This window comes from Amblyraja radiata (genome assembly GCF_010909765.2).
Source record: "Amblyraja radiata isolate CabotCenter1 chromosome 42 unlocalized genomic scaffold, sAmbRad1.1.pri SUPER_42_unloc_2, whole genome shotgun sequence".
Lineage (NCBI taxonomy): Eukaryota > Metazoa > Chordata > Chondrichthyes > Rajiformes > Rajidae > Amblyraja > Amblyraja radiata.
The window spans coordinates 1366490-1382611 of NW_022630088.1; the positions used below are offsets into that span (position 1 = coordinate 1366490).

The window sequence follows — 16122 nt, forward strand, 5'->3', positions numbered from 1 at the left end:
AGCTGCCGGTGGAGGTAGTTGAGGCTGGGACTATCCCAACATTTAAGAAACAGTTATCTACAGGTACATGGATAGGACAAGTTTGGAGGGATATGCACCAAACACAGGCAGGTGGGACCAGTGTAACCGGGCCATATTGGTCAGTGTGGGCTGTTTCCACACTGTATCACTCTATGACTCTAACACGAAGGGCTGCAGTAACCTGGCAGATCAGGCAGCATCTGTGGAGATCATGGATAGGTGATGTTTCACAGAGTGCTGGAGTATCTCAAAGGGTCAGGCAGCATCTCTGGAGAACATGGATCGGTGACGTTTCACACAGTGCTGGAGTAACTTGGCAGGTCAGGCTGCATCTGTGGAGAACATGGATAGGAGACATGTCAAGTCAGGACCCTTCTTCAGACTGACACTATGTTAACAAATGAGGGGGTAATTGGCAGATGGGTGAAGCAAATGACAGAGGCGAGGAAAAATAAGGAGATAAAACGGTGTGACCTAAGTAGAGAGTAATGTATATGTGCAGCTTTAAGGGACATTGGTCAGGTAGCATTTGGAGTATTGCATACAGTTTTGGTCACTCCATTACAGGACTGATGTGGAGGCTTTGGGGAAGGTGCAGAGATGGTTAACCAGAATGGTTTAAAAACAAGGAACTGCAGATGCTGGGTTACAAAAAAGGACACACAATGCTGGACTAACTCAGCGGGAAAGGCAGCATCTCTGGAGAGAAGGAATGGGTGACATTTCGCGTTGAGACTGGCGGGTGAAGCCCTTACCACAGGACAGGCGGGGGAAGAGACGCTCACCGCTGTGGGTACGCCGGTGCTGCCACAGGCTGGACATGTGGGTTGAACCCTTGCACACTAAGCACACACAAAGGGTCTCTCTCTGGTGTGTATCCGCTGGTGCTCCCGCCGCCCCCATGCTCGCTTGTCATAGTGGGAGCAGCTGCTCGCCGGCGTGGGCCTGCCGGTGCTGCTGCAACCCCCGCGTGCTGTCAAATTCTTCACCACAGCAAGGGCAGTCGTAGGGCTGGCCACTGGTGTGTACGTGCTGGTGAGACAGGGCGTGTGAGGCGATGGCAAAGCGCTCTCCACACACCGGGCTGGGGATGGGACGGTCACCGGCGTGCACCCGCTGGTGGGACAGCAGGCTGCTGGATCTGGTGAAGCCCTTGCCGCACTGGGGGCAGGTGTAGGGACGCTCGCCGGTGTGGGTGCGCTGGTGCTCCAGCAGGTTGCTGGAGCGTGTGAAGCCCTTTTCGCAGTCACTGCAAGTGTAGGAGCGCTCCCCGCTGTGGGTGCGCTGGTGCAACAGCTGGTTTTGGGTCTGGGTGAAGCTCTTTCCGCAGTCGCTGCAGGTGTAGGACCGCTCCCCAGTGTGCAGGCGCCTGTGCACCTTCAGGTGCGTGGATGGCTTGAAGCCGTACAAAGCTGGTCGGGGGGGGGCGCCGAGGAACAACAACAGGACTGTTTGGAGTCTGTAGTCTGGGCTATGTTCAAGGACTCGGCAGCGGACGTGAACGAATACGCCACATTCGTTACAGACTTCTTGAAGAAATGTGTATAGGACTGCATCCCCACAAAAACCTTCCAAGTGTTTTCCAATCAGAAACCTTGGATGAACTTTGAGATCCACACTCTTCTGAAGTCCAGACACCGGGCATTCACGTCCGATGATACAGTGGCCTACAAGAAGTCCAGATACGACCTTGGTAAGGCCATCAAAAAGGCCAAAAGGGACCTGCTCCAAACTGGAGGATGAGACATATGTTCGGCAGCTGTGGCGGGGCCTGAATGCAATCACCTCCTACAATACGAAAACAGGAGGCAGCTCGAATGTCGGCGAAACATCACTCCCTGACGAGCTCAAAGCGTTTTACGCACGTTTTGATAGGGAGAATACTGATGTGCCTTCCCGAGCCCCCATTCGCTGTGATGGTATTTCAGTCTCAGTCACAGAGGCTGACGTCAGAGGGGTGAACCCCCGAAAAGCGCCTGGACCTGATGATATACCGGGTCGTGTTCTAAAAAACTGTGCAGACCAACTGGCTGGAGTTTTACGGACATTTTCAACCTCTCACTTCTGAGGTCTGAGGCCCCCACATGCTTTCAAAGGGCATCAATTATACCAGTGCCCAAGAAGAGTAAGGTGACGTTCCTCAATGACTATCGACCAGTGGCACTAACGGCGGTGGTGATGAAGTGCTTTGAGAGGTTGATCATGGCGCAAATCAACACCTACCTCGATAAAAACCTGGACCCACTGCATTTCGCTTACCGCCACAACAGACCATAGAAACATAGAAACATAGAAACTAGGTGCAGGAGTAGGCCATTCGGCCCTACGAGCCTGCACCGCCATTCAATATGATCATGGCTGATCATCCAACTCAGTATCCTGTACCTGCCTTCTCTCCATACCCGCTGATCCCTTTAGCCACAAGGGCCACATCTAACTCCCTCTTAAATATAGCCAATGAACTGACCTCAACTACCTTCTGTGGCAGAGAATTCCAGAAATTCACCACTCTCTGTGTGAAAAATGTTTTCCTCAATGGTGGATGCGATCTCGCTGGTCCTCCACTCCGCTCTGGACCACATGGACAACAAAAACTCATATGTCAGACTGTTATTCATCGATTACAACTCGGCATTTAACACAATCAACCCCTCCAAGCTTAGATTAGATCCTTTATTTGTCATTCAGACCTTACGGTCTGAACGAAATGTCGTTACCTGCAGCCATACATACAATAATAAACAACAGAACAGACAGTAAACACAAATTAACATCCACCACAGTGAGTCCACCAAGCACCTCCTCGCTGTGATGGAGGCAAAATCTTAGGGCTGCTGTCTCTTCCCTCCTCTTCTCCCTCTGCGCTGAGGCGATACCCCACCGGGCGATGGTAAGTCAGTCCCACGGCTCACCGAGCTCCGCGAACTGGCCGGTTCAAACACCGCGGCCCCGGGTGGTCAAAGCTGCCGCCCTCCAGTCCAATGGACGCAGCTGTTGACGATGTCGTCCACTGGCCCGCGGCCGAACCCCGGTCTCAGGCCGCCGCCGCCGCCAGAATGCCGTCTCAGCCACCGGAGCACCGTTCCAGCCCCGAGCCGGGTCGCCCTCACGGGAGCGCCGTTACCCTCGAGCCGGGCCACCCTCACGGGAGCGCCGTTCCAGCCCCGAGCCGGGTCGCCCTCACGGGAGCGAGCCCAGGGCGAGGCCTGACAGGCTCTGCCTCCGGAACCTCGAGGTCGCCAGCTCCGCCATTAGGCCTCAGCGCAGACGGAGGCAGAGAAGGGGGATACGACAAGAAAGTCGCATTCCCCCAAAGGGAGAGACAGAAAGCCCTGTTTCAACCCCCCACCCCCACACACACACACACACACATAACACAAACCTAAAAAACAAAAACTTAACTAAACAAGACGAAAAAAACAACACAAAAAAGTAAAAACAAACGGACTGCAGGCGAGCCGCAGCCGTTCACCAGCGCCGCCACTTCCGGAAGCTGGTTACCAAACTCACAGAACAGGGTCTCTATGCATCCCTCTGCAATTGGATCGTCGACTTCCTCATTCACAGACCACAGTCTGTTCGTATTGGTGGAAATGTGTCAGCCTCGATAACAATCAGCACGGGAGCACCTCAAGGCTGCGTGCTCAGCCCCCTGCTGTACTCATTCTATACTCATGACTGTGTAGCCGGTCACAGTGCGAACTCCATCATCAAGTTCACTGATGACACCACTGTTGTGGGACGTATCACTGATGGGGATGAGCCCGAGTATAGAAGAGAGATCGAGCAACTGTCCATATGGTGCCAGCACAATAACCTGGCCTTCAACACCAGCAAAACCAAGGAACTGATTGTGGACGTTGGAAGGAGTAGGAAGGGGACCCACAGCCCCGTTTATATCAACGGGTTGATGGTTGAAAGGGTCAAGAGCTTCAAATTCCTGGGCGTGCGCATCTCTGAAGAGCTTTCCTGGTCCGAGAACACTAACGCAATTATCAAAAAAGCTCATCAGCGCCTCTACTTCCTGAGAAGACTACGGAGAGTCCGTTTGTCAAGGAGGACTCTCTCTAACTTCTACAGGTGCACAGTAGCGAGCATTCTGACCAGTTGCGTCGTGGCTTGGTTCGGCAACTTGAGCGCCTGGAAAGGAAAAGACTACAAAAAGTGGTAAACACTGCCCAGCCCATCATCGGCTCTGACCTTCCATCCATTGAGGGGATTTATCGCAGTCACTGCCGCAAAAAGGCTGGCAGTATCATCAAAGACCCACACCATCCTGGCCACACACTCATCTCCCTGCTACCTTCAGGTAGAAGATACAGGAGCCTGAACACTGCAACAACCAGGTTAAGGAATAGCTACTTCTCCACAGCCATTAGGCTATTAAACCTGGCTCGGACAAAACTTTGATTATTAATAACCAATTATCTGTTATTTGCACTTTATCATTTTATTTATTCATGTGTGTATATATTTATATTACGGTATATGGACACATTGATCTGTTTTGTAGTAAATGCCTACTATGTTCTGTGTGCTGAAGCAAAGTAAAAATGTCATTGTCCTATCAGGGACACGTGACAATAAACTCACTTGAACTTGAACTTGAAGCATTTGCCGCAGTCGGAGCAGGTAAAGGGCCGCTCACTGCTGTGCACCCGCTGGTGCTCCCGGAGCCCCGAAAACCGGGTACATCTTTTGCCACAGGTGGAGCAGGCAAAGGGCTTCTCGCCCGTGTGAACCCGCCGGTGGGTCTCCAGCTTGCTCGGGCTCCAGCAGGCCTTGCCACACACGTCGCACACATAACGCTTACCATATAACCATATAACAATTACAGCACGGAAACAGGCCATCTCGACCCTTCTAGTCCGTGCCGAACACGTATTCTCCCCCTAGTCCCATATACCTGCGCTCAGACCATAACCCTCCATTCCTTTCCCGTCCATATAACTATCCAATTTATTTTTAAATGATAAAAACGAACCTGCCTCCACCACCTTCCCTGGAAGCTCATTCCACACAGCCACCGCTTCTCCTTGTTGTGCCCAGACATGTGGTCATCCACCGAAGCTCAGCCCTTCGAAGCTCAGCCCGCACACCATGCAGATGTGGGGGCTCACCGGCACCCTGGCCGCCCTCAATGGCTGCTCATGTCCCCGTCTCTCAGTCCACAGCAACGGCTCCTAAACCATGCAGGAGGGTGACAAGCTGGCAAACAGTACATTACTGGCAGGGGGGTGTGAGGGGAGGGCAAGGGGAGCAGGGATGAAGGAGGGGGCGCTGCAGTTGGAGGACCAGCGACAGTGCATCACCAGGGAGTGGGTGACGGGAGGGGTGAAGGGGGATGAAGAGGAGGGAGTGAGGGGGGGGAGGAGTGGAGAGATGGTGAGGAGGCAAGTGGGGAAGGGGAATGAGGACAGTGGAAGTGAGGGGAAGGGGAGAAGAGAGGAGAGTGAGGCGAGAGGGTGGTGGAAGAGGAGGGGGTTAGGGGGAGAAGGGAGGGGGTGGGGTGTGTAAGAAGGGGGGCGGCCCTGCCCCATGACGCTCCCACGCACTGATGTACCCCCGCCGTGCACCGTGACGTACCTCCACCCTGCTCCGTGACGAACCCCGCCGTGCACCGTGACGTCCCCCTGCCCCGTGACGTACCCGTGCGCCCCACACACACGTCAGGCGCCCTGACATCAAGGTGGGGCAGCCGGCACCGCCCCGCCAGCGTTTGTGGGGAACATGGATAGGTGGTTACACCGCGGCCTCCCGCCGCCAGATTAACGCTGCAACGGAGGACCAGAGGGCGCCCAGACTCACTCACTGACATCCCCCTCCGCCCGCGCGCCTCTGGCTTCGGCTCCTCGGGTCACCGGCCGCAAGATCGCCCTCGGGGAGGGAGGTGGTGGTGGGGAAAGGACGCGGGGCCGAGCGGCGGCGGCTGTTCCCACCTGAGCTCCTGGCGCTGAGCGGAGGCCCCGCCTCTTCGTCGCACGTCACAAAGGACCAGGTCCCGCCCCCTCATTGCGTCTACCAATCAGAGCATCGTCCCCACCCCTTGGACGGACAGCGTCCTCTGTCAACCGGCACCGCCCATCCCGCCCTAGCAACGGTTGCCACGGCACGGCCGGCCCCGCCCCAACGGCTCCTACAATTCGTGGGTGGGGGGGGAAACAATCACAGCAGCTGCAGAGGCTGCAAACCTAAGATAAGACCTCAAGGGGGGCCAGACTACAAAATGCTGCAGTAACTCAGCGGGTCAGGCAGCATCTCTGGAGAGAAGGAATGGGTGACGTTTGGAGGTCGAGACCCTTCCTCAGACTGAGAGTCGCAGGAGAGATGTAGATGGTGATGTGGAGTTAAAAGCTTTTACATAGAAACATAGCAATAGGTGCAGGAGCAGGCCATTCAGCCCTTCGAGCCAGCACCCCCATTCAATATAATCATGGCTGATCATCCCCAAGCAGTACCCCATTCCTGCCTTCTCCCCATATCTCCTGACTCCGCTATCGTAAAGAGCCCTATCTAGCTCTCTCTTGAAAATATTCAGAGAACCAGCCTACACCGCCCTCTGAGGCAGAAAATTCCGCAGACTCACAGCTCTCTGTGAAAAAGTGTTTCCTCGTCTCATCTAAATGGCTTACCCCTTATTCTTAAACTGTGGCCCCTGGTTCAGGACTCACCCAACCTCAGAAACATGTTTTTTGCCACTGGCGTGCTCAAACCCTTAATAATCTTATATGTTTCAATAAGATGCCCTCTCATGCTTCTAAATTCCAGAGTATACAAGCCCAGCCATTCTCTCAACATATGGCAGTTCTGCCATCCCGGGAATTAACCTGGTGAACCTACGCTGCACTCCCTCAATAACAAGAATGTTGTTCCTCAAATTTGGAGACCAAAACTGCACACTATACTCCAGGTGTGGTCTCACTAGGGCCCTGTACAACTGCAGAAGGACCTCTTTGTTCCTATACTCAACTCCTCTTGTTATGAAGGCCAACATGCCATTCGCTTTCTTCACTGCCTGCTGTACCTGCATGCTTAATTTCATTGACTGATGAACAAGGACCCCCCAGATCCTGTTGTACTTCTCCTTTTCCCAACTTGACACCATTTAGATAATAATCTGCCTTCCTGTTTTTTGCTACCAAAGTGGATAACCTCACATTTATCTACATTAAACTGCATCTGCCATGCATTTGCCCAGTCACCCAACCTGTCCAAGTTACCCTGCATTCTCATAGCATCCTCCTCACAGTTCACACTGCCACCTAGCTTTGTGTCATCTGCAAATTTGCTAATGTTACTTTGAATCCCTTCTTCTAAATCATTGATGTATATTGTAAATAGCCACGGTCCCAGCACCATGCCTTGCGGTACCCCACTAGTCACTGCTTGCCATTATGAAAGGGACCCGCTAATCCCTATTCTTTGTTTCCTGTCTGCCAACTAATTTTCTATCCATGTCAGCACTCTACCCCATGTCAGCATGTGCCCTAATTTTGCCCACTAATCGCTTATGTGGGACCTTATCAAATGCTTTCTGAAAGTCCAGGTACACTACATCCACTGGCTCTCCCTTGTCCATTTTCCTAGTTACATCCTCAAAAAAATCCAGAAGATTAATCAAGCATGATTTCCCCTTCGTAAATCCAAGCTGACCCAGATGGATCCTGTTACTGCTATCGAAATGTGCCGCTACTTCATCATTTATGATTGACACCAGCAACTTCCCCACCACCGATGTCAGGTTTACTGGTCTATAAATCTCTGTTTATCTCTCCCGCTGTTCTTAAAAAGTGGGATAACGTTAACTACCCTCCAATTCACAGGAACTGATCCTAAATTTATGGAACATGGGAAAGTGATCACCAATGTATCCATAATTTCTAGAGCCATTTCCTTAAGTACCGTGGAATGCAGACCATCAGGCCCTGGGGGATTTTATGTAGACCATCAGTACCTTCTACCCAACACCATTTCCTGCTTACTGTGGATTTCCTTCAGTTCTTCCGTCACCCCAGAGCCTCTGGCCACTAGTACAACAGAAAGATTACTTGTTTACTCCTTAGTGAAAACGGATCCAAAGTCCCGTTCAACTCATCTGCCATTTCCTTGCTCCCCATAATAAATTCACCATAATAGATTCCGTTAGCCCGAAGAACAAAATCCTACTCTCTCTTGAAAACATTCAGTGAATTGTCCGTTACTGCCTTGCAGAGAATTTCACAGATTCACAACTCTCTGCGTGAAAATGTTTCTCCTCATCTCAGTCCTAAATGGCCGGCCACCTTATTCTTAAACTGTGACTCCTGGTTCTGGACACCGCCAACATGGGGAACAAGATTCCTGCATCTAGTTTGTTCAATCCCATAATAATTTTATGTTTCTATAAGATACCCTCTCATCCTTCTAAATTCTGGTGAATATCAGCCCCCTCAACCCATTCTTTCATTGTCAGTCTCGCCATCCCGGGAATAAACCTGGTGAATCTAGGCTGCACTCCCTCAATTGCATATATGTCCTTCCTCAAATGAGATCTATGGACTTGTCGACCCATTCTTTAATTGTAACCCGAATACTGGCAATAATTCAGGAAAACCTATAGCTGCAGGTTTGGCTATTCTGTTCCGTTGTTGGAGATATTGGAGAGATCACCGTTGGGGAAGAGCCTGAGGGGAGAGAGGGAGAGTGGGGGGAGAGAGGGGGCGAACAGAGAGGGGGGGAATAGGGAGGAGAGAGGGGGGAGAAGGAGAGAGGTGGGGAGAGAGAGAGGGTGTGTGTGTGTGTGTGTGAGAGAGAGAGAGAGAGAGAGAGAGAGAGAGAGAGAGAGAGAGAGAGAGAGGGAGTTGGAGAGGTGACGAGAGAGAGCCAGAGAGAGAGATGAGAGATGATCTCTCGAGATAGAAGGAGAGAGAGAGAGAGAGAGAGAGAGAGAAGCAGAGAACGAGAGAGAGGAGAGACGAGCGAGAGATAGAAGAGAGAAGAGGCGAGAGAGAGAGAGAGAGAGAGAGAGAGAGAGAGAGAGAGAGAGCGAGAGAGAGAGAGAGAGTGTGAGAGAGAGAGGAAGAGAGACGGGGAGAGAGGGGGATAGAGAGAGAGGGGGAGAGAGCAGAGCACTGAGAGAGAGGGTAAAAGAGAGAGTGGGAGAGAGAGAGGAGGAAGCGAGAGAGAGGGGGCGTGCAAGAAAGGAGGAAGAGAGAGGGGGAGAGAGAGGGAAAGGTAACAGAAAGAAAGGGAGGGGGAGAGAGCAAGAGACAGAGAGAGAGGGGGACTGAGAGAGTGTGACAGAAACGGGGAGAGAGAGATAGAGGGGGAGAAAGTGAGAGAGAGAGGAAGTGAGAAAACAGGAGAGGAGAGATAAATAGGGAGGGAGGGAGAGAGAAAGGGATGAGAGAAATGAATGGGAGAGAGAAGGGGAGGAGAGAGAGCAGCATTATCTTGTCCAGTGTAGATTGAGAATGTGCAGCACAGTGTCGAGCGAAGGGGAAGAGAAAGGGGGAGAGAGAGAGGGGACTGAGAGAGAGAGGGAATAGAGATTGAGGGACAGACAGAGAGGGACAGACAGAGAGTGAGAGAGGGACATTTAACACAATCATGCTTTATTTAGCTTTTATTATTTAGACAATTTTGTCGTCTAATTGCTGATTTTTGGCACAAAAAGATTCACTCTAAAACATTTAGATCCACGTTTAAAAACACAAATATATTATATCTGTTGCCAAGCACCCACAAAAGTATCTCGCAGTAATGCTCTTTGGTTCAGAGATTTGGTACGTAGGTGTCGGCCCAGTGTTTTAGGTCTCAGGCCTATGTTCCAGGCTTTGCCCGAAGTTCTGGGCTTCCAGGCCTGTGTCTGAGGAAGGACATTCTTGCCGTACCTAATCTGAGGATGGACATTCTTGCCATAGAGGGAGTACAGAGAAGGTTCACCAGACTGATTCCTGGGATGTCAGGACTTTCATATGAAGAAAAACTGGATAGACTCGGCTTGTACTCGCTAGAATTTAGAAGATTGAGGGGGGATCTTATAGAAACTTACAAAATTCTTAAGAGGTTGGACAGGCTAGATGCAGGAAGATTGTTCCCGATGTTGGGGAAGTCCAGAACAAGGGGTCACAGTTTAAGGATAAAGGGGAAATCTTTTAGGACTGAGATGAGAAAAACATTTTTTACACAGAGAGTGGTGAATCTCTTGAATTCTCTGCCACAGAATGTAGTTGAGGCCAGTTCATTGGCTATATTTAAGAGGGAGTTAGATGTGGCCCTTGTGGCTAAGGGGATCAGGGGGTATGGAGAGAAGGCAGGTATAGGATACTGAGTTGGATGATCAGCCATGATCATATTGAATGCCGGTGCTGGCTCGAAGGGCCGAATGGCCTACTCCTGCACCTATTTTCTACGTTTCTATGGTTCTATGTGTATCACAGGCCTCAAGGCTGTTTTATGGACTCTGGTGCAGTTTTGTGGGCTCAGGTCCTGTATTTTAGGCCCCAGGGCTATGTTGTGGGCTTTGGCCTAAGTGCTGGAAGTTCTGAGCCTGTGTTTCATAGGCCACAGGGCTGCACTATGGGCTCCAGGCCTGTGTTTTTATGCCTTAGGCTAACCTGTGGGCTTTGGTCTACGTTCTGGTGCTCCAAGCCTGTTTTGTAGTCCCCAGGGTTGTGTTGCAGGACCGGGCCTAACCTCTGGGCTTTGGCCTAAGTTATGGCCTTGGAGCCTGTCAAGTTAAGGCCTACTGGAGTCAGGCTCCTGTTGCTAGAGAAGGCCTAGTCTGTTGTCAAGGAAGGCCTACTGCCAACAGGCTCCTGTTGCTAAGGAGGTTCTACTGGTATCCGGCTCCCGTTGCTAAGAAACTCACACAGAAGCGCTCGCTCACTCCAGCACTAATAAATGAATCTTTTCGCCACTGCTTCTCACAATGAATGGTTCTTGTTGTTTTGGGGTATTCGGGGACCAGCCTTCCTGTGTGATGCCGCCCCCCTCTCCCCATGTTGGGGGAAGGGATCCAATGGGTCCCACTTGGTGCAGTAACCAGCTAAAAGTTTCTATCAGCAGACATAAGCAATGTTCATAATTGAAGGCTAAAATGGCTTAAAATAGTGAGGATTGGTGAAGAATAGCCTGAAACAAAATGTAACATTTTTTTGCGATCAAAAAAGTATGTTGTGCACAGTGTGTATAATAATTGCCCATTTTCTTCTGCAATATCGGTGACTTTCGCATTAGAAAATGGTGACAGTGTTCACTAGGATTTGACCACAATTGAATCAATGGATCTTATTTTGTTCAGCTAATCCATTATTTGTCAGTCATACTTTGCAGTGGAAATCTTCAGTCTCTTCATAAAGGCAAGAGTGGGCATGTTGCTATAGAAACTCCTCAGAGGAAAGACCCTTGTAGGAAAGGAAACATTTCCTAATCTAATCAAATCCATTTAAACAAATAAAATACAACAGCGGCCGAATGATATAGCCAAGTGCAGGGACTATCTTTGAAGTCGTGAGGATGAGTCTGACTGCCCTACCGCTACAGATATGCATGGAGGCGAGTATAATTTCTTATCATTTCTGGAGATGGTTGGCATTTTCTTTCATTACTGATAGCACAACATGAATTCTGAAGAATTCCGAAGAACACAGTCAGGTCAGGAAAAACCTGCTTTATTTGTTACGTAAGGCACAAATGCATCAAGACTTTCTTAAACAATAAACACTTTAAAATGCCTTTATGTTTTTGGGCCAGTGGCAGCCAGCTGGTACTGTGAGCAGTCGGCTGTGTGCAGCTTGGTTCACTTTTGCATTTTCACTTGGGTACAGTATGAATGAGAAGATGCTGGTACTGTTGATTGGCTACTCCTCGACAGGACCAAGGAGGTCAAAGGTCAAAGGTCAAAAACTTTATTTGCCATTTGTGCTTACACACATAGGAACTCTTGTGCGGTTGTTCAGAGAGTCAAGTCAAGTCAAATTAAAAAGACACACAGAAAGACACATAATCTATAAAAACATATACTTCTCTAAAAATAAAAAAGAAAGTGCCTAAAACCCTATATAAAGGGGAAAGTGAGAACATTGTAAATTGCACAAACCCTATATAAAAGTGTCGATTGCATTGTAAATTGCACAGGCCCAGGAGACAATATAATATGATATAATTTGATATGCTATGAGGTAGGTCAGGACATCAGTTCATTTTGTTTTGGCCAAGAGTCTCACTGTGGCAGGGAAGAAGCTCTTAAAAAAGCGTGTTCTGTTTGTGGCGATGCTGTCCGCTCGTCTGTGCCTGAGGTTGTATGTGCAGTTTTTGTGTTTGAGCAGGGAGTGAGCTGGATGTAGTGTGTCTCTGATGATTCTCTCTGCCCTTTTTTGACAGCGCTGTGTGTAGATTGTGTCCATGGAGGGGAGTTCCGTTCTGATAATCCTCTCTGCAGTCTTTATGACTCTTTGCAGAGCCTTCCTCTCTGTCTGTGTGGTGTTTCCATACCACGCCGTGATGCCTGTGGTGAGGATGCTCTCTATCAGTCCTTTGTAGACCTGGGTGAGAGGGCGACAGTGCAGACCAGCTTTTCTGAGCAGCCTGATGAAGTACAGTCTCTGCTGGGCTTTTTTCACTGTGGCAGCAGTGTTCAAAGTCCAGTTCAGATCTGATGTTACTTGTAATCCCAGGTATCTGTAACTGTCAGCCCTCTCCACCACAGTCCCCTTGATGATAAGGGGCTGCAGGGGGGGGGTGGATTTTTTCTGAAGTCCATTATTATTTCTCTTGTCTTGTCTGTGTTGATGCTTAGGTCGTTCACCTCACCATAGGCAAGAATGTCGTTCACCAGACTCATGTATCCCGACTCGTCCCCCCCCCCCCCCCCTTGAAGAGGCCCAGGATGGTGGTATCATCCGCATACTTAATAATGATGGTATTTTCCTGGGTGGAGACACAGTCGTGTGTGTACCGGGTGAAAAGTTTGGGACTGAGACAGCAGCCTTGTGGTGATCCTGTGCTGACGGTGAGCTCTGCAGACACCCTCCTCCCCATCCTCACCACCTGCGGTCTTTCAGTCAGAAAATCCAAGATCCAGTTGCAGGTGGGAGTCGGGACGCCGAGGTCTGTCAGCTTCTCAGTCAGCCTGCCCGGGCGAATGGTGTTAAAAGCCGAGCTGTAATACAGGAACAGCGTTCTGACGTATGTTCCTCTGCTGTCCAGGTGTTGTAGGATGTGGTGTAAAGCAATGGCCACTGCGTCGTCCACTGAGCGGTTGGGGCGGTAGGCGAACTGGAGGGGGTCGATCGTGCCCGGGACTATGTGATTGATGTGTGTGAGAACCAGTTTTTCTAGACACTTCATGGCAACTGGTGTGAGTGCCACTGGCCTGAAGTCATTCAGGGTGGATGGGTTTGTTTTTTTTGGAACTGGTACAATGGTGGAAAATTTAAAAATACGGGAGGGCTTATATTAGGAACACTTCTCCATCCATTTCCCACCATGGATGGCTGACCTGCTGAGTTTTCCATTGAGAGTAGGGAAGATTCAAACAAGAGGACATGACTTAAGAATTAAGGGACAGAAGTTTAGGGGTAACATGAGGGGGAAGTTCTTTACTCAGAGAGTGGTAGCTGTGTGGAATGAGCTTCCAGTGGAAGTGGTGGAGGCAGGTTCGATTTTATCATTTAAAAATAAATTGGAATGGTATATGGACGGGAAAGGAATGGAGGGTTATGGTCTGAGTGCAGGTAGATGGGACTATGGAAAAAAAAAGTGTGCGGCACGGACTTGAAGGGCCGAGATGGCCTGTTTCCGTGCTGTAATTGTTATATGGTTATATGGTTTTACCGGCACTTTGGAGGGGATTGGACAGGTGACGTGTCAGGTCTGGACCCTTCTTTGGACTGATGGAGCCGGGGGAGAATGCTGATAAAAAGAGAAAGGGTCGGGACAGACTCCAGGACTTGATTAGGAAGGGCCAGTCTCCTTGGAGAATTTGCAGAATTTGGAGAATTCAATGTTCATGTCATTGGGCTGTAAGATATTAGGTGCTGTTCTTCCAGTTTGCTTGTCACCTCACTCTGGCTATGGAGGAGGCCCAGGACAGAAAGACCAGTGTGGGAATGGGAAGGGGAGTTAAAAGCTGGAAAAGAGAGATGGGGCTGGACAAAGCCTGACAAGTGATAGGTGGATACAAAATGCTGGAGTAACTCAGTGGGACAGGCAGCATCTCCAGAGAGAAGGAATGTGTGATGTTTCAGGTTGAGACCCTTCTTCAGAAGTGATACCTGGACATAGGTGAGGAAGACACGAGAAACTGTAGATGCTGGAATCTTGCAAAGTTAGATGCACAGAATCTCTTGCCCAGAGTGAGGGAATCGAGGATCAGAGGACATGAGTTCAAGGTGAAGGGGAAAAGATTTAATAGGAATCTCAGGGGTAACTTCTCCACACAGAGGGTGTGGGTGTTTGGAACAAGCTGCCGGAGGAGGTAGTTGTGGCCGGGCCTATCCCAACGTTTAAGAATCAGTTATAGACAGGTACATAGAATCGCCAAGTTTGTGTTGTAGGCTCCAGGGTACACAATAATGCTGGAGAAAATCAGCGGGAAAAAGGAGGAGGAGGAGCCCGAGGGCTGAGGGAGAGATAGGAAGGGGAGGAGACAGCAAGGGCTAACAAAATTGGGAGAATTCAATGTTCATGCCCCCAGGATGCAGACTCCCCAAGCGGAATATGAGGTGCTGTTCCTCCAATTTCCGGTGTTGCTCACTCTGGCCATGGAGGAGACCCAGGACAGAGAAATGGGAGGGGGAGTTGAAGTGCTGAACCACCGGGAGGTCAGGTTGGTTAATGCGGACTGAGCTCCAGGGTTGTGTCATAGACTCCAAGCCTGTGTCTTTGGCTCCAGGCCTGTGTGAGAGGCACCAGGCCTGCATTATAGGCTCAAGGCCTGTGTTATAGGCTCCAGGCCTTTGTTATAGGCTTCAGGCCTGTGTTATAGGCTCTGGGCCAGTGTTGTAGGTTCAGGGCTAGTGTTCTAGGCTCCAGGCCTGTGTTTTTGTCTCCAGGCCTGCGTTGTACGCTCCAGGCCTGTGTTATTGTCTCCGGGCCTGTGTTATTTGCTCCGGGCCTGTGTTATAGGCTCCGGGCCTGTGTTATAGGCCCCCGGCATGTTGTGTAGGCTCCAGGCATGTGCTATAGTCTCTGGGCCTGTGTTGTAGGCTCTGGGCCCAAATTCTGGGCTTTGGCTTAAATTCTGGGCCACAGGACGGTATTATAGGCTCTGAGGGCTGTCAGATCACCTCCTCCATCAGGCTATCAGCAGAGAGCAGAGGCCACCCCGACTGAAGTCCCGTCACCCCTTTGCTCCACATGGAAAACAACTCCTCACATCCATCCAGCCAACTGAGCCAAAAGCACACTGGATAGCCACCAAGTGAGTCACAGGAGTGGAAGGCAACCTCATCTCCATTACACAGCTACATCTCTTCACCAGATAAAAGCTGTCCAGGGTCTGAGCTCCCCAGAGGAGCATGGGTGAAACTCAACAGACTTGCAACTGGAGTTGGGGGTTTCATAGAAACATAGAAACATAGAAAATAGGTGCAGGAGGAGGCCATTCGGCCTTTCGAGCCAGCACCGCCATTCATTGTGATCAAGTTCAAGTTAAAGCTCAAATGAGTTTATTGTCATGTGTCCCTGTGTAGGACAATGACATTCTTGCTTTGCTTCAGCACACAGAACATAGTAGGCATTTACTACAAAACAGATAAGTGTGTCCATATACCATAATATAAATATATACACACATGAATAAATAAACTGATAAAGTGCAAATAACAGAAAATGGGTTATTAATAATCAGAGTTTTGTCCGAGCCAGGTTTAATAGCCTGATGGCTGTGGGGAAGTAGCTATTCCTGAACCTGGTTGTTGCAGTCTTCAGGCTCCTGTACCTTCTACCTGAAGGTAGCAGGGAGATGAGTGTGTGGCCAGGATGGTGTGGGTCTTTGATGATACTGCCAGCCTTTTTGAGGCAGCGACTGCGATAAACCCCCTCGATGGAAGGAAGGTCAGAGCCGATGATGGACTGGGCAGTGTTTACTACTTTTTGCAGTCTTTTCCTCTCCAG

The 16122-nt window shown here is 50.1% G+C and overlaps 1 protein-coding gene across 1 annotated transcript in view; it reads right to left on the reverse strand.

Annotated features, from left to right (window-relative positions):
- Positions 1 to 933: 933 nt before the first annotated feature.
- The window catches only part of LOC116969017 (zinc finger protein 239-like), a 31373-nt gene continuing 16184 nt past the window's right edge, over positions 934 to 16122 (reverse strand). The window contains exons 2-3 of the mRNA XM_033015990.1: positions 1158 to 1398; positions 934 to 1004 (exon numbers count right to left, since the gene is read on the reverse strand). Coding sequence (XP_032871881.1) covers positions 934 to 1004; positions 1158 to 1398 — 312 coding nt within the window. The remainder of the gene's footprint in view (positions 1005 to 1157; positions 1399 to 16122) is intronic.